This window comes from Zalophus californianus, chromosome 7 (genome assembly GCF_009762305.2).
Source record: "Zalophus californianus isolate mZalCal1 chromosome 7, mZalCal1.pri.v2, whole genome shotgun sequence".
Taxonomy (NCBI): Eukaryota; Metazoa; Chordata; class Mammalia; order Carnivora; family Otariidae; genus Zalophus; species Zalophus californianus.
In genome coordinates, this window is record NC_045601.1 from 5,458,364 (window position 1) to 5,477,372 (window position 19,009).

The 19,009-nt window shown below is 35.8% G+C and overlaps 1 protein-coding gene across 7 annotated transcripts in view; it reads right to left on the reverse strand.

The window, feature by feature from the left end:
* Positions 1-6,312: 6,312 nt before the first annotated feature.
* QKI (QKI, KH domain containing RNA binding) overlaps positions 6,313-19,009 on the reverse strand; it is a 156,701-nt gene continuing 144,004 nt past the window's right edge. For 4 of the 7 annotated variants that reach the window (XM_027601745.2, XM_027601744.2, XM_027601743.2 and 1 more), the window contains exons 7-8: positions 16,328-16,402; positions 6,313-12,341 (exon numbers count right to left, since the gene is read on the reverse strand). In XM_027601745.2, the coding sequence (XP_027457546.1) occupies positions 12,325-12,341; positions 16,328-16,402 (92 nt within the window). In that variant the 3' untranslated portion in view covers positions 6,313-12,324. The other 3 variants (XM_027601747.2, XM_027601746.2, XM_027601748.2) reach the window with 2 other exon arrangements.

Consider the following 19,009-nt stretch of genomic DNA (forward strand, 5'->3'; position numbering starts at 1 on the left):
TTAATCCATCCAGAAGATTTGAAGCCGGGCAACAAATTGGTGTGAAGGCAGATTGTGGATATACTTCTCAGGGTCAGCTTATTTCTTTCTCTACCAGTCAGACTCAAGGCTACAAGCAGCATTTTTCCTTGTGGTCCTTTTTGTGTTGTGTGGCCAAGTCCTTTCTCAGCTACCCTTGTACTAAGGAGTCCAGCTCTATAGAGTGAGGGTCTCGGAATTCCCACCTTCGGTTGGCCCCAGGTCTTAAGTCGGGTACTCTGTGCCCCACAGTGACAGATTTGAGGCTTCGGTTTCTTGGCTTAGCAAATAACCCCTTAGCAAGACCCAGTCTCAAAACTCTAGTTACTCTGCTAGAGTCATACCATCATCTAAATTTTAGCCAGAGGATTTCTTATCAATGTTGTTTAATATTAAAATATTTTGACAATATATTTTATGCAACGTATTTTGCTATTTTCAGTGGCAACAAATATTTTACTATCCAGTCTGCCGTATTACCAGAAACAGAAATCTGTCATTCGGTTTAGGACAATCATCTATTAATTATCTTTTAAGTGTTAGAAGCTAGGTGCTACAATATCAGATTAATGAATCACGGTTCCTATCTCAAGGACATCATGATGTGCTGGGGAGGTGGGCCTGGAGACAGACACAGCAGAGTGTGGAAAGTGCCATAAACACTCCCACTCTGCTTTTTGGGAGCCAGGAGATGCTTGGAACCCATTTGGCAGTTCAAAGAAGACTTTCTGACATAAGTGCTAATAAACAAGGTCCAGTTAGCAAAAGTAGGAAGCCGAGGTATTCAGAGGAGATAGCAGGTAGTGTGCTTCAAGCTTGCAGGGGGAAGAGCGTATCTATTTGACTAACAGTCATTCAAGTAGCACTGGAGTCTAGAGCATGAGGGCAGAGTGGGTTTGGAGAGATGACAGTGGGGAGGTCAGCATGCAGGACGTTAGAGCATTGCCAGGATTCTCTAGAAGAGTGACCAGCTGTGGACTGGGTTGGCTGGAAGCCCTCCAAGAGCACGAGTCTGGAAGAATAGGTATGGTTTGTCTCACTAATGTGCTTTTGTTTCGTGGAGGGAGCCACGTGCTAGAAATATTTCTAGCTCGTGCTTAACCAAGGTCAGAATAAAACTCGTTTTATTATACTGAGAATTTTCTAAGTCTTTAGGTCTCTCTAACTTCCTCATGAACATATACAGTGGTGTAAAATAATTTCTCCATAGATCAACTCTTGGTAGAATGTTCTACTGCTCTGACGCAGAAGCAGGTGACTAAAACGATTTATGAATAGAACACATATACCGGATACGAGGAAGGCCAAAGGTCAGGTTCTGTAGATAACAGCTCATGTTTTGTTCAGAAAAACAGATTCACTTCACTTTCTATTACCAAAAATTCTTATGAATTTCAAGTAGTGAAGCACGTGACATTGGCCTCGTTCTAAACATAGTAGACAAGTTAACAATATTAGTTTTCAAATCATGTTATATTCAATCTCTGAACTTTTGCCTTTGAGCGGGCGATCACTCCTGGTGCCACCTTCCCACACAGAAGCTGGTTTGCTTTGCCCGGACCCCCACCCCTGGTACAAAATGCATCCGAAATACTGCCCTCCACTCAGGTGATGACTCCTCCATGAGCCGCCTGCCTCATCAATTGCCCCCAGTGACCCATTTAGCTATTGTCTAGATTCACTGGCATAGGCAGAGAAACTCTGGGAGGCCCTGTTCTGGGGAACCGACCTGAGCCACGGGGCTTGGGGGTGGGGCCAGGCCTCCTCGCAAACCATTTTCTCCCCCTTATTATTAATTTATCTCTGTAAAGGCACATATTCCAAATTAACTTGCTGTGTTATAATGTGATGTGGAATTGAAATCTTTGACAATGAATGCAGTTTTTATATTCCTTTTGACAAAGCACATAAAATCCTAAGGAATAGTTTATGTTTCCAGTTTGGTTTGCAATACACCTAGCTTTTTGACACTCGGATGCTTTTGGCAACATAAGCCCACAGTGCAACTGGGGACAGCAAGCTTATACTGCTCTAAAACATAAATTAAAAAATTAACACACAGCATACACATTACGCAGTTATCTCCATGGTTTTTCATTTGTGGTCTCTCATAAATATTTTACCTTTAAATTTCTTAGACCTGTTTTGTTTGATCAGCATTTAACTTAAGGGTGGCAGTAAAACATAATTTAAATTTTGTTTCTAAAAATTCCTGTGCAATGGGGCACCTGAGTGGCTCAGTCGGTTAAGCGGCTGCCTTTGGCTCAGGTCATGATCTCAGGGTCCTGGGATCGAGTCCCACATCGGGCTCCTGCTTGGGGCGGGGGGGTGGGGTGGGGGGGAGTCTGCTTCTCCCTCTCCCTCTGCCACTCCCCCTGCTTGTGCTCTCCCTCATGCTCTATCAACTAAATAAAATCTTTAAAAAATAAAAATTCCTTGTACAATGAAAGATGTCTTCCATTAAAATTCCTTATAATGCTATCTACCCAGACCACGTATTTGAGACTTATCAGTAACTACAATAACAACAGCAAAATCTCCCAAACAGGTCATCAGGGGAGCATTTTTGAAAGGACATGGATATTCAACATGTATGGGTTTCTCTTGGTTTCTGACTCTAAAGCATTAATCTGTTTTATTACATGGTTTTCCCATCTTTGGATAACAAAATTTATGCCCAAGTTTGGTTTTAATGCATTTCGATATAGAGAGAAATGCATTATTTCTGTTAACTTTATGTGACTGACTTTATTGAATCATATACTGATCGTAGCATCTAGATTAACACCATGCAACTGATCCGGTTAAGCACCCAAAAAAGTTGACTGCAGAGCTGATATTCATCAATATGAGTAAACACCGAGTGCAAGACAGACGTGACTCCCGATGGGATACTTTCTAGTGTCTTGGATCTAATATTTGATTTTTAAAGCCACTGTTATGATTTGGTCCCACAACAAACTTTTCTAATATACAGCCCACCAACTGTCCCCTGGCATTCTGTATTTTAATGTCATTACCACAGTCCGACGAAGAGTTTCTATAAGGGAAAACAGGCAGTAATGCAGGCCATAAAAAGCAAGAGAGCCTACTGGGCATAAAAATCGGAAGGCATTCCTTACCACCTGCTGAGATGGCTCACGGTGACACTATTACCCAACTCTCAAGAGAGCAAGCAGCTCCAAAGGGTAAGACAGACCTCACAGCAGAGTGAGGTTATCGCCTTTGGGTCTGGTAGGATGACAAATCAAACACTTAAGAAATGGGAGTTCATGTAGTAACCAACTTCATTTTTTGATTTGTAAATTATTTAAATTTACATGGTTTTTTTCCTTTCCTTATATTAGCAGTGTTCGATTGGGTCCTGAAAGTGCACGCTCCTTGAAGTTAGGGGATACTGAGGTAAGGTAAGAATGAGCTTCCCAGTAGTTCCTGTAATAATGCACACTCTTGCTGGCTACAGTTGACTGTGCATTTGCCTGGATGTGGAGTTCTACAGATTAAAATATCACCCATGTATTCCAGTAAATAAAACAAGTTATGCCTCCTGGCAATTACTTCTTACTAGTTTTAGTTCAGATACAATCTATCTGATTGTGATTCAACAACTTTTCTTTGCTGGCAAGTGTCTAGAATGGAGCCAAGGATGGAGACAGAGAATCAGTCTGTCTCAGTACACTGTTAAGAAGCAGTTTGGAAAAATGTGGTTTAACGGCTCTTTGAAGGAGTCAAGATATATATAAAAGGACTTTTTGGTATTTATTAGTTTAATGGTATACAGGCACTTGGTGGAGTCCACATCAGTGATTTTTCTTGAATAGTACAAAATCTCTTTGTCAAATACTCACATTCAATGAAAATGCAGTGGCCTTTGGAGTACCAAAAACTTAAAACTACATTTTTCCTTTTTCCTTCTGTGTCCCCATGCCAGACTGATTTTATTATGCACTCCAAGAGCCATGGGAGGTACCTAATTCATTTTAGAACCGACACTGATAATTTAGTGATGACAGACTACTTCCAGATGTGAAATCGGACTTTCCCAGTTTAATTTTTTCCTTTGACTTAAAATCCAACTTTACTGCTAACAGCGCCACCCCCCCCCCCACCCCGGGGGGGCAAACTGATGCTTAAACAGCGGTTTAGGGTGGGGCATCTGTAGGTTCGATTTGTGAGTTTGGTTTTCTTCCAACATTCCAATTTAGACTTCAGAGTTTTAGGTAGCTGTCTTCATACGAACTCCACCCACTAACTTCAAGTTTGAAGTTTTCCCACCAACTAGAAATCTTAAGTTTTAGCTTTGAACAATTTTTCAGTGTTTTTTACCTCACTGAGAAAACAATGGGCAAAAGCAACACTCATTAACACAAATCATTTAATTAGAATGTATTCAAGGCAACCTTCCATTTACACTACTTAACTGTTTTAATTTTATAAGACAAAATTTAAAACACTGTGATTAAGAGCAGCTTTCAAAATTCAGGTTTCAAGCATAACCATGTTATTTTATTCATTCCCAACCTTGATAGAAGTTCTAAGTAAATGAATGATCATGAAATTTTTAGTATCAACTCCAACAGTTCTGCAAGAAAATACTCGTGGATTCAACTGCAAATATTTTCTTCTCTTAGTATTTGATCTTAACCATTCTTTCCCATGACTTTCCTTAGTATCCAGTTAAGTAACCAGAGAATAAGTAATATCCAGTTACATAACAGGAGCATACATTAAAAAAAAAAAAAAAAAAACAGAATAGTTACAATTTCATCCTAATTTTGAGATGCTCTCTGAAACTGAACTGTTGTGTAGCACATATGTACAAATAAGCACTTTTATGATGGTGTGCACTCTATATACTTCACAAAATAGCATTACCTGGAAAAACCTAATTTTAATATACATCTTCAGGAAAAGTGTAATCACAAACTATCACTAATATTTTCTTTTAGCTGTGGAGTATTTTTAACATAATTGTTAAATGTTCCATTAGTTTAACTGTCTTCTAACAAGACCACAGAGAGTTACTTTAAAGAGGTAGCTGATAATTATGAAAACTTACATTAGGAAGGAAACCCAAATGTCATCTACTCCCTTCACTCACTCAATAGAAATATTCCTCCCTAATATTAATATAACATGAATGATAGACTAATAATTCCTTATTTAGAAACATATTCATCCGACTTTTCCAGGAAGAAAAAAACATTAAAACCTGCTTTACAAATTATACCTTTTGAAAAGCTAGTTTGATGCTTGAAGTCAGAATTATTTTCTGGATCTGGTGAGGCAAGCTTAGATACCCACAGGAGCCAGGGAGATGAGGGTAAAAATTAAAGCAAGATAGGATGAAGGAAATCAACAGTTAGTTGTGAAACCAAGGGCAGTAAGGAGTGTGTGTGGTGTGTGCGTGTGTGTGTTGGGGGGGGTGATGACAAACTGGGGAGTGCATGGTTTCAAGGGAGCATCAAAATTACTCATTTTCAGCTTGATGGCTACCACCTGAGAACGCAGCCTTCAGCATTCTAGGTATTTTGAAGTGCAGACCTTGTGAAAACATGTATTTTTAAGTCTAATCTTTACACTTTAAATGATGGAAGGCAGTTCAAACAGCAACACTGTATGGGCCAGATCAAACTCCCTTTGTGGGCTGCTAGCACACACATCTCATGCTCTGGATCTTACCTTTGCCAGCTACTTCTAGAAGTGTGTGAAAAGAATACTGCCAAAGCCAAAGAGGGTCTTGTGATCAGAAAGAAGAAATTTGGAGATCATACGGACAAGAACTGGGAAACTGCAGGTACAGGGGAGTCGTAAAACTTGGGTGTCAAGATGAAATTTTAAGAGAACAGGTTTTAAACTACTGGAAACAATCTTTTTATCAGTTCTGCTTTGTTCAAGAAATTGACGAGACTAGTCCTTTTCATCGGACTGACAAGACCGGGATTTGGCAGCATTCCTTTCTTTCTCTACAAATTGTACCTGTTTCTCAATTAGAAATGGCAACTTGTTTTTTGTATGTACATCCAGTTGAGGACACTATAAAAATGTTTATTGATTTCCTTTTCATCACTGAAATCAAGGCAAATAGTATAATCACCTTCCAGTTAAGTGATAGAGCTCCATAATGTCAGACTATCTTTTCTTTTAAATTGTGTCAAAAGCACCAAAAACTAAAAAGGAAAATGTGCATTATTCTGATGTTTCTGGGGCGGGGGGGGGGGGGGGGGGGGGGCGGTGGTAGGGAGCATAAGCAGCACTTTCAGCTGCAGTTGGCTTGAGAGGATGAAACATATGCACGTTTTCCAGTTGGTTTATTGCACTTCATGTACAGTCATACGTGGTTCTCCATTCACATGTGATTTGAGACCTATGCAAACTTTTCTCTATATATACAATTTCCACAAGTAAAGTTCTAAATGTCTTATACACACCACTACAGTATAAACCATAAAGATGTATTTGGTAATCAAAACTTCTCAATAAGAGCATTGAAAATTATATATATATATTATATATATATCGTTTTTTACCCTGGGAGCTGAGCTTTTTCCACAAGGTGATGTCTTTTGCCAAGAAAGGAGAGCAAAATCATAAGCAATGCAAAATCAACATTGTGTTGCTATTTGCTGCACCTACCATCCACTTCTAATCTGAATTAATTCTTCCTCCTTCTCTCCCGCCCCTGGCAATTAGTGCAGCAGAAACACAGACAGGAGAGCACTATGCTTAGGTGAACCAGTTTGATTCAGCATTGAGTACCAGGTATGCATAGAATTTTAAGTCTCTTTGTAACAACGGCATTTCAAATTCATTTTTTATGAAAAGAAACCAGACAAAATTACATGTGTACCATATGAGTATTTCTAAAAGTGTTGCCTATAAAATGTAAGATTTTTTCTATTTTAGATAAAGATAATAAGGGATTTGTGACAATGTTAAAAAACTACCTTGGGCACTTCTAAAAAGTTTGTGAGCCGAGAAAGTTTTCTGAGTCATTTTTGCTATTATAATTTAGCATTACATTTCATTCTAAAGGTCAGTTGCTAGAAATCTAAAATAGCTAATTGTTACAAAGGAATACAGACAGACATTTTATCCCAAACAAGCAAATGAAAAACAACAAAAAACTGGAGAAACCCTGAACTGTCATATAGGACATATAAAAGTGTTAGGCTTCAATGGTAAAGAAGATTCTTGATTTGGTAACAAGCAATTTCATTTAAACCTATTGTCTGCTTTCACTGCACTAGAAAATTTAGATCCTATTTATCTAGTATTTTTAATTTTTTTTTTTAGAAAACCTTAACCACCACTTTTGCGTATGAACGTACACGTCTTGCCTTTGTGAACAGGGTGCTTCTGCGGCTCCGGGCGGAATCTACGATGTGTGCGCAGGTGGCTGCACTAGAGTGTGTGTATCTGCTTTCATGCTATGTTCGTCCTGACACTTTGCCCAAGAAATACATGCTTAACTACTAAGTACATTAATGTTACAAATTTCTCGACTGAAAGCTTAACTTTCAATTGTTTTGTCAAATGATAGTATAAAACAATAGACTTAGCATTTTATCATTCTAAGAATCTGGTAGTTTCCTTTTTAATACTATTACAACTTTTATTAAAATGGGATTTGTACTTTTTCCACCTTTTAGTCTTTTCCAACTTTTCCAACATAAAAGGTGACAATATGACATACTTATACATGAAGTACCATTAACTGAAAATGAGATGAGACTGTATTCAGAGGCTTCAGAGAATGTGTAGTGAGTTGCATAGAAATTCATCAATTTATGTGACACGGTACTGTGATGACTTATAGATTAGCAGCTTGACTAGTATCTTCAAATTTTTACAGAATAATATATGAACTGTGCGGCAATGAGAATGTTTACAGATAGTAGCATATTAAAGCTGTCTACCTAACAGAAATACATGACCCCCCCATCAAATAAACAACTATTATTTGAGCCAAACAACTATCTCTATGATGATTAAATTAGCTATCACTATTGTATGTAATTCACTTATGTAGGTATTCTATGGGAATATATAAATATGGGAGTACTTTGACAGTCTGATTGGTGAATAGCATATTGGTATAGTTATGTCTTTTATAACATGTAGCTTTCAGCCCCAAGTTTTAGAACTTTAAAATAAATAAAAGTGTAATTTACAAAAATGAGTCCATTATTTACAAACATAAAAATTCATCCTGAGAATTTATTATCCAGGAGAACTATTTCACAGAAAAGGAAATTACCAGTATCTGTGAAATAAAAATGTACCTCAAGAGTTAAAATTCATATGTGGAGGTCAATTTACCTAAATTGCAGCCAAGAAAAGCATGAAGATATTTAATAAATCTTAAATTGATTTGCATGCAAGAAATGAATGAGATGTAACTTCTCAAATGCCACTGTCATTCTCCCCTAAATTTCTTGTATTAATGGAGTATTCTGGCTGTATTTTGGAAGAGGGTGAGAGAGAAAGAACACCTCAGGAAAACTCAAGGATGCTGTCTCATCTCTCCCTAGGGGTTACAAGAGGAGAGAGGCGGGGTGCACTGTCATTATTAATGGCTTACTTTGGACTGTTCTGAGAAACAGAGCCACTCTACCTTTGGCTTTACCTGGTTGAGCCCCCGCCTCACCCCAAAAGGAACAATGGCTGAAAGAGTTCAACACTTTATAAAGGAAAAATGTCTAATTAAAACACAAATGTGAATAAAGACAAAGCCTCATCAGATTCTTTGCTTTATAATGTGACCATAAAATTACCTACTTAACAGAAATTAAAAGAAATGGTTCAACAAAGAATCAAACTGGTTTTTTGGGGTATATCATCACAACGAATCTCTTTACTCCTTACGCTGTGAGCAGACAGTGATTATTTTGGAGAAGGAAAAATAAGAAAAGTGTGGAATTAGTAATGCAAGAGGCTGAAAGGCAAGTGGCAAGACTAGAAGAATGCCTCAAACCGATGCTACTTTGTTCCCATCTCTACTGGCACCTACCCCCCAAGGTAAAAGGCCAGAATAACCAAAGCCATCTTAACAGTAGTGTGCGCAATTGTCAGCTGACAAACAACATAAAAACAAGTCACGCTATGTTATCTGTGGTCACGTTCTTCAGGGTTAGTCCAGTAACTCAAGACTTTACATTCTTTTGTCTTTATTTGTTTATTTTAATTAAACACGAAAAGGTTAATAAACAGACATAGTCCAGAGTTAGTAGGTTGGTATTATAACATTTATTAAAATAATGCTATGGGTTAATAGAAACAGCAAAGAACCAAAGAATTAAAATGCAAGCTATGTAAAATCCCAACTAAAACCCAAAAGTGTCTAATGTATTCATTCATTAGCTAACTAAAAGCCCAAGAAAGACAAGACACCCAATATAATAAAGTACTGCAAAACAATTGGCAATTTTCAGTTATCAAAATTGTGGATTCTGCATTTTGTATCCTTTTCTCAATCAAGAAAAAAATTCTTTTTGAATGTTATATAACATACATATAAAACAAGATAGAAAAATACATTATAAACTTGTAACAATGGCTGTAAATACATTATCTTACATGTTTCTCATAGGCAATAGGTTGGTTATGATACATACATAGCATGAAACTACTAAGATAATAAAGAATTGACAAAAATACATGTCAGCTGTACGGTAACATACAAGCGACACTCCCATCTACCCACACTAAAAAATTACATAATACTGTCAGAAAAGAAGTCTTAAAAACTACATATTTTAATAAGAAACAAATTCAATAAAGAATGATAATACTGAGAACCAAGGCATTCAGAGATTTCAAAAGTCATGCTTTTTTTTCAGTTGATCCAAAATTTTATCAACTAAGTTTTCAAAAGTTTGTTCAGAGCCAACATTACTCATAAATGTCACACATTTATTTCATATTTACTTTCTTCCCCATAAAAGACCTTTGATAAACATCTAAAATGTCCAGGTATAACGTAGTTGAGATGAAACTGGATCAAATACTGGTATTGTTTTTAAACTACTATCACCTCAAGTGTTTGAGTGTCGCAAATTTATTCAACCAACCAAACAAAATAAAAATCAAAATGGCACAGCATATATTGTAAATAAATCAAAACAACTGTATATGTAACAGAAAGACAAAGCAGTGGCACATTAAACCAACGCTAGCTGAATACAAAACAATGAATGTCTATTGCATAGTAAATAAACTGAAAACGGTTTCCAAGTGAGACAAGATGATGGAGGAGGTCACCACGAAGGTGCTTACTGAGCTTACTGCTGACCTTTGACTGTGAAGCCGTGAAGGTATGCAAGAGGGAATGAGTTGATGAGCTGGGGATCCACTGCCACTTGATATTTGCCACATCCGTACTGAGCAGTTAAGGATTATTTAAGTGTTTAGATGTAGTCGGCTCTGTGCACAAATCGCTTCAACTACAAAACTGAATTTCATGAGAAACTGGAAGCTTAAACTCACAGGTAGTTGAGCATTTACATGCACGATGATGCCAGTTCTTATTTTTTTTGAGGTTTAAAAAAAAAGGTGTGTGGGGGGTGGGGGCCTCTTAGGTTACTTAAACCACCAAAGATATGGACTACCCAAGTGATCTGGTACGGTAGAAAGAAGTCTGATTAGATTTGGGCCATTAAAAAATACTGTTATCCAGAGTGAAAATCATAGAGATTCATTTTTCTGAAAAAGTTTGCTAAGAATGGTATTATCTCCAATTTAGTAAGAAAAAATCCAACACACCCCTCCTTTTCTGAATAAAATAAAGTTCTACTTTTGTCTGTAAACTGATGTTCAGATCACACATAATTTTTATCTCAGAACCTTGTGGGCCACTGTTAAATATCACAATAACCAAAAGCACTCAATTATGATTTTAAAAGAATGATGTTTTAAAACTTACTTGTCAGACATTAGAAAAGTTATCAAATTTTTTCACAGTATCAGATTTGGCAAATTTCTATCAAGGTAACGTGGCAAAAATCATGTAATTCAAACCATCAACTCATTTGTCTCCCCTCAAATCTTCTTTCACATACTGGGCGGGCGACTGAGTTAACATGCATTAACTTGTATTCTGAGGGAGGAGCTGATCTTACAAGACACTTGACTAAATGACCATGAAGGAAAATAAGGCACTTTCTTTTCTTTAGACTTATTCCAATACTTAAAAAATAAAAAAGAAAGACAAAAAGGCTCTTTTGGTCTTTTGTTTCTTGACAACCACCAGAAAAAATCATTTAATGAAATAAAGGGTTTCTTTGTTCTTTTTCTTTTTTTTATAACACTTGAAAGTATAAAATGCTACATTTCCAAAAATATATATATTTTTTTTCTGCACCAGCACCCTTGTATAGTAAAAGTATCTACTTTTTGTTCATTTGTTTCAATGCACTACACTTTATCTACAATTTCATTACATGTATACAGCAAATAGGCAAGCATGGCTTTTACATCCTTAATGATTTTTTTTTTCTATACAGGGAGGTTTTAAAAAAAATATTTGAACAGTTTGCCCAGTAATGTGACACATAATGCATGTACCTTGTTCTCGTATACTTTTTAAAGGAGGTTGTAAAATAAAGGTTCAGTAATTTTAACTCAGATATTTATCTTTTTAAAAATAGTGTTGCAGTTTTGTTCTTTGCATTACTTCTCAAAATTCCTTGTTTTTTCTCTCATGGCACACTTCTAATACTTCAAATTTTGGCAGGCAATATAAAAAAGGCTGCAACTTCTGCCCTTTGAGGGCACTGTAGTGACTAAACAGCATATCAAATTTTGAATACTTTTTGAAATCACTTCACCAATGACATCCCTGACCAAAGGTTCATGCATGATGCATCATCACACGGTACATTCAGAGAGCTGTGACTCGCTATGAGAAGATTCCTAGAAGTCTCTCACAGTAACTGCCTCTGTCACTGAGTAGTTAAGGGCCATCTGTCTCCCCTTCTGAAGTGAGGCCTTCTTACCGTTCGCTTAGGGTAGGACATGAAAAGATGATCAGTGCTGTGGGATGAATTGGGCCTTATTGCTTTACTACTATTCAGTGCAGGTTCTAGAACCACTTTCACCCAAACAGAAAGAAAAACCAAAAGCTGAGTTGGAGGACAACAATTTCTTTGTCTTTTGTTTGGTTAGATGGTAAGACGAACGGACAAAGTGCCTCAGCTCGCTGCACTGACGACAGGCAAGCAAAGGCGATTACCAGTTAACTGATCAGCAGGCAGGCATGGTCAGGTCATCATTGGGTGAAGAGTTCAGAGGTCAGAAGGTCATAGGTTAGTTGCCGGTGGCGGCTGGGTGGTTAGAAACAAAAAACAAAACAAAAAAAAAAAAAGAAAAGAAAAGATAGAGAAGAGATTAGTTTCAGCTAGTGACGGCTTAATGACAACATGAAAAACTAATCACAACTAATAAAAAAAAAGCATGTTTAATTCTGACAAACTGATTGACACCATCTACAGAATACAATAAAAATCATGACAGTTTCATATCATGATTTGAACAAATGAAGGAGAGCCCACTCCCACAAAAAAAAAAAACAAAAAAACTGGTTAACAAGAAAAAATAGAAATAAAATACAACTAACAACTAATAGTTAGTAGCAGTCAATGAAGGAAATTGGAGAACAACAACAATGAATAGGTTTGATATACAGAATTCTGAAACAGTCAGTGCAGTTATCAGTATCTGACTGCTATTAAGCATTAGTATTCTCTCAGATGCAAGCATTAAAGCAACTATTAATGATGGATGTGATTATTAATAACTGATGATTAACAGAAATGAATCTAAAGAAATTTAAATTTCTATGAACAATTTGGTTCAACATAAACTCTGGGCCAAACAAGGTTTCTTTTGTTCAATAAATGTTTATTGCTTTTTCAATTATTCTATTTACAAACAACATGGAATTTCTTGGCCTTATGATACAAAGCAATACTAAACTGTAGTCTAGCAGTGTAGGCAACATCATGGGAACCAGAAAAAGGCCAGGCCTTTTGCGCTGGCCAACACTTTCCAGTTGAAAATACTATTTTACACATATAGAACACTTATAAAATGCACTTGCATGTAAACACTGTAAAATCCTGCCATTTAAAATTCTATACTCAAAAAGCTCTAAGTACATCAAAAAATAGAAGAAATTTCTAATTGATACCAATAAGGCATTTTAAAACTACAAACAGCTTTCTTTATTCAATTTCAAAGCTAATACTCTGCAAATACAATAAAATCTGACATTTCATATACATTCCTGCTTTATATTTTATATTTTAAAAGAAGCCACCTGTAAATACTATTTTCTTTTGCAAAACAACAAACAGAACAAAAAAAAAATTAAAAAATTACAGTAAAACATAAAGTAGTTCTCAAGTGGAAAGTTATCGTCCCCAGTGTCCTCGAGTTGTTCCTTCCTTATAAATCAACCTCTGTCACATTCTGCTTCACCAAACTTGGTCCACTTAACAGTAGTATGATTTTTAAGACTCATTCAACAGCTTAATTATTTCTACTATATTCTGAGGTTTGACAGAATTTTCTGTACTGTTGCCATTGTGACTAAGGCAGAGGAGATGTGAATGAAAAATATTCAGTGCAAAGGTAGATTCCATGCCACTTCATAAATCATAACCCAGTAGGTATAATGTTCACAGAGTTATTTGAAATGATCTATATAATGGACTGGTTTACTTTCATATAACAAAAATGCTTTCTAGAGTCTATCATTTAGGATAGTTTATAAATACTACAAAAATACTGCATCTTCAATGTGACCAAATCTTCCCTGAATTTCTTAAAATAAGTGGAATTTTATTTAAAATAAAAACTGCTATTCCAAAATTAAAGAAGAAAATAAATATTTAACACGATGTAGTCATACCACTTCATAGGAAGTACTCCCAAAATACAGAATCTTAAAGCATTTTTGATATTACTTTAAATTTTGATTAAAATTGTATTAAGTTTCTTATACAAATTATGCAAATGATGGTTTTTATAAAATCATCACTCAGAAAAACTCTGATTATGTTTTTGGGTGTGTGGAATATATAAACAAAGCAAATTACCACATATGGACCAGTACACCTAGAATACACCCTCTGCCAAGTCCTGGCCTCCTACAGTACACACAGGTGTGTCAACCGTGCAAAATCACTTATGCTTCATTACAACTAAAAAGTCAGTTGGTCTTTTACAGGCTTCAAATTCAGTTTTGAAATATGCGTAGAAGTGGGTTTATTTTTAGTAAAGAACTAGATATATTTGTCAACCATGCAGTATTCTAAATACTTATATAAGATTACATGGTTATATGTCCAAGGGCTGAGTTTCCTTGCATTAAATGAATGCTTATTCTTCCCTTCAAAAATTAAAAAACAAAAAACAAAAAAAAACCTCAAAAATAGAGAAAACAGTAGTATCATAAAATAATTTAAATGAAGGACTTCAGACATCTCCCTTAGACCCAATGAGTGCATACAGTGATAGTAACAGCAGTATACAAGTATTCTGTTATTTAAAGAAAATAAAAAAGGTAGCATTTCGGTTTGCTGACATTGCATTTTGAATAAAAGTGACAAGACTAATAAAAAAATACATATAACTACGAAAGAGCCATGCATGGAATGTGTTGTCATTTCCAAACACTATAAAATCTTCCTAATATTTTCAACTATCTCAAGCTACTGCAGCACTGAGTAGCCAATAATTATTGTGTTAAAACAAAATTATGAGAAATCTCCTAAAAGGGGCAGAAAGGGAAAGATTAATAGAAGAAAAACTACTTTAAAATACTCTTTCAAACTATTTCGGACATTAACAATGTGGAAAAAAAAAGCTTCAAATTATTCATGGAATTATCTGGTTTCCTTAAATCTAAAGTGACTTAAAAAAAAATTTCCTCCTTCACTAGGAGGCTTGTTCTGCAAGAAGGTGGTGCATACACTTGTACATGACACACCTACAAGGTGCTTTATTGTCACAGATCATCACTGAGCTTGGGGTCTATTTATTTTGATCACTGAATAATCACAAGTAATGTATGTATTAAAGTATTCAATTCAAGGCTCTCTAATTATGTATGATGTTAAATAAATATCATCAATGTCTTTGGAAGGTATTCTAGTCTGATGTGGACAACAGCTGTGTCCAATATTTATCATCAGTATTCAGGAGAACCATGTGAGGCAGGTAGGTGGTTCATAAGTTCACAGAAGATGCAGGACAGCAGTGTAAATTCCATCACTTTTCCCACTAATTACTAGAGAATCTGATCAACTTAATTAGTAAGTAATAAATGTGCCACAATAGAAGCTTGATAAAAATCTTTTTCTACCTTGCTTCGGATTCTTACCCTGTGATGACAAACTTAGAAAACAATTCAATGTCAATAAACCGAAAATATCACTCCTCAAAAACATAAATAATTTATAATAGGGTCCAAGGGCATATACAGGACACAAATTACAAATGTTGAAACGGAGAAAAATGAAGACTTATTTTCCAGTCACAGGTTACTCAAAAAGGATATTCAAAGCTGGATTCATGTCTCCACAGAACTTTAAGAGATAGTTTACCTTCAGATAAAATATTTTAGCAGCAAATGACAAAAATCAAAGGATCCATTTTGGCAAGAGAATGTAAGAGTAAAAGGGAACTGATTTTCTCATTTATTAAAAAAAAAAATCCAACTGCATTAAAGTTATCTTCACAGTCCTTACTTTTGTTGATTTCAGCTGAGTACGTGACATGTATAACCTCATGTTTACACAGTGGCTCAAATATCTTATGAAAAAGGAAAATGGAAACTAAATCTTCAGTTTTCTCCACAAGGACACAGGAGGCATATATTCCTTTACTTCTCTCATTAAAGCACCATCCGCTCAGTTCATTTGCAAAACCAACCCAAAATTTCAGAACAAAGGTAAATTTTAGCAAAAATTACGACTGAAAAATAATTAAGGCGACATCAAAATTTAACAGCTCCCCAAATGGACTAATTTATGTTTTAGTAAGAATAAATCACAGTACATACTAATATAGGATTTAATAAGTTAAAATAGGGAGCAAAAAAAAAAAAGGGGGGGGCTAAGAAAAGAAAGAAAAGGAAAAAAAATCCCAACCTTTAAATCTGTCAATTATGACATATCACAATTTAGAAAAAGAAAAGAAATGGTGTGCAGGTAAGCAGTTATATTTTTCCATCAGGTGTGGTGTTGCAAATTTTATGGACACCCAACGCATTTCTTATAAACAAGAACTGCAGAACTAAACTAACCTCGGTCTGCGGTCACAATCCTTTGGTAAGGATGGACACGCATATCGTGCCTTCGAACTTTAGTAGCCACCGCACCTAGTTAAATTGCAATTACCAAGACAAAGTTAGAAAACATTCACAAGGGAAAAGAAAACAAACATTAACAGCAGGTTTATCAAAATGGATTTCAAATGTTCATTTACTACAAAAGGTTCATTTTAAGAAACACGTTAAGGCACAGTAGTTTTAAAATTAACCATAGTATGTTGTGTATATATGCGTCTATTAATATTGCATTCATTTCAAACATCTTGGCCTTAACCTATTTTATCCATTCATTCACGATCCCAAGTTACAGTATTTCATGAACTCTACTAGATCCAAACATATTTAAGCTTTACTAGTCACATATTCACTGAAGTGCCTTTCTCGCAGCAGGACCACTTAAATAATGCCATGTTTAATACTGACAATTATTTGCTAACCTTAAGACCACTTCCAGAGTTTATCACTTAAAAAGGTTTAAAAGCAATTCTTAAAGCCTACAGATTGTGGTTTTAAACTCTGAGTCAATAAGTATGAACTGCAATGAATTAGGTGATTAGTAAAGCAAACAGTATAGTACACTTAGCAGTCAGTATACTACTATACACTCCTTTATAAATTACCGTTACTTTGTAAGATTACAGACTAAACCAAATTAATAACATACTTTTACTTTCTATCAGTGTGCAAAAAGTGCAAGTAAGTCACTGACTGCTAGGCTAAGCTTCCCCCCCCACCCCCCTGGAGGCTGCTGAGACTAAGCATTTGTTAAATTCAGATCTGATGAGGGTTCAGTTAAGACCGTTCTTGAATTCTTAGCCTTTCGTTGGGAAAGCCATACCTAAAGATAAAAGGAAGGGAATTAAAAATTAGTCATCAATGAAGATTTGATGCTAATACCAATCTCCTCACTACCACCAACACACATGTCTGCATCTGTTTTGAAGGGCACTGCTTATTTTAAAATAGTATGATGTGAAACTTGATATATATCATGCATGTTATCTGTGTGCAAATTTATTATAACTTAGCAATTTGAAATGATTTTCTCAGTTCTCCAAGTGCTCATCATGTTTTACTGCTTAGGTGGCAAAGCGAGAAATAGGATTGATAATGGATTTTGGTCATTTAGTACTCATTATTATTCATTTTATGAATGCCAATTAGGTATCTGTACATTTTGCTTTTGTCAGTCTAATAATTATTATAAATAATAATTTCCCAACACAACAAAAAACACATTGCTTAAAATGAGAAACTGCAGTGCCTCTTGCTGTTTCTAAGCAGTAAACTGGTCCATCACCCCTTTTTCATTTTAGATAAACTAATCTTAGACAAGTATAATTCCACGAGGCAAAATCAGCAAGATCTTGCATTGAGTGCTGGAACAGCAGCTGGTGGCTAAGAGTGCCAGCCCTGCAGGAAGCAACAAACTCCTCGACCAGACGCTGTGCGTGCAGCAGAGAGGAGCTCTGGGGAGAGGAGCAGGCATGGGGCCACAGGACAGAGCGTTAACAGAAAGGAAAACGTAAACAGGTTACATGTTACATGTTATTTTAAAAATGCTTCAAGAAATGTGCAACAGAATCAAGCTTCTCATAAACAATTCTATAGTATAATTCTGACCTGTGATACTTTATACAATGATTTAGAGATAAACGGAAAACATGTACAATAAAATGTATTTGCTCATGAAACAAAAGGCACCTGAGTGCATGCACACACACAGATAACATACAGAGCATTGTGGCTTTCTTTAACTGTTGAACAATGAATTTTCAAGTTTAAATCTTAGTGTCCAGGTTCATAAAGACTTTCAGATTTTTATAAATCAATATTAATGCTGGAAAAAAAAAAAAAAAAACCTTAAAAGATCAAAGTCCTAAGAGTCAACAGCATGCATGCAGCACCAAGGTCATACACAATTCAAGGAAAAAAAGTATTCAAATTCTGTCTGGTAAAACAAAGGGGCAGCACGGAAACAGTTTGTCCCACATTGACTGGTCGTGTTATAACAGCTGCTGTATTCTAGTCCTTCATCCAGCAAGTCAATGGGCTGAAATATCAGGCATGACTGGCATTTCAATCCACTCTATAAAAAAAAGGCATCAGTAATGTCTTTTTCAAGCACACCACTTTTTGTTCATGTAAAACCAAGCGTTCATAGTATGATCTTAATTTCTGCCTCAAATGTGACTCTAAAACAGTGACTTGGTATTTACTTATCAATTCCATACTGTACTACTGAAATTAGGAATTTCCCTTATGTCTGATATTATCTAGAACTTCAAAAGAGGAAACCTGAAGAATCCAACTAATTTACCTGGTCTCTTTCTTATTTTAAGTGATCACAAATATTAGAAAACACACAGACAATAACAGCAGTTTTTAAAAAGCTCTCAAAATATTTCCACACAGAAATTTAAAATTTAGTTGACAATCAAATAACTCCCTGAGACAAAAGGACTCTAACTGTAGGCAGTGGAGCCAATGGAGGGGATAGGTCTAACTCAGAACGACCACAGTGATGTCAATGGTAAAAAGTATTGTCTGTTTAAAATGTTTACTGATTTACAAAAGTGAATTTGAGTTACCAAAGAGAATCTGAGCACAAATTTAAGGTGCAATTCTTTAAAAGGGGAGCCACTGAGAGAGGCT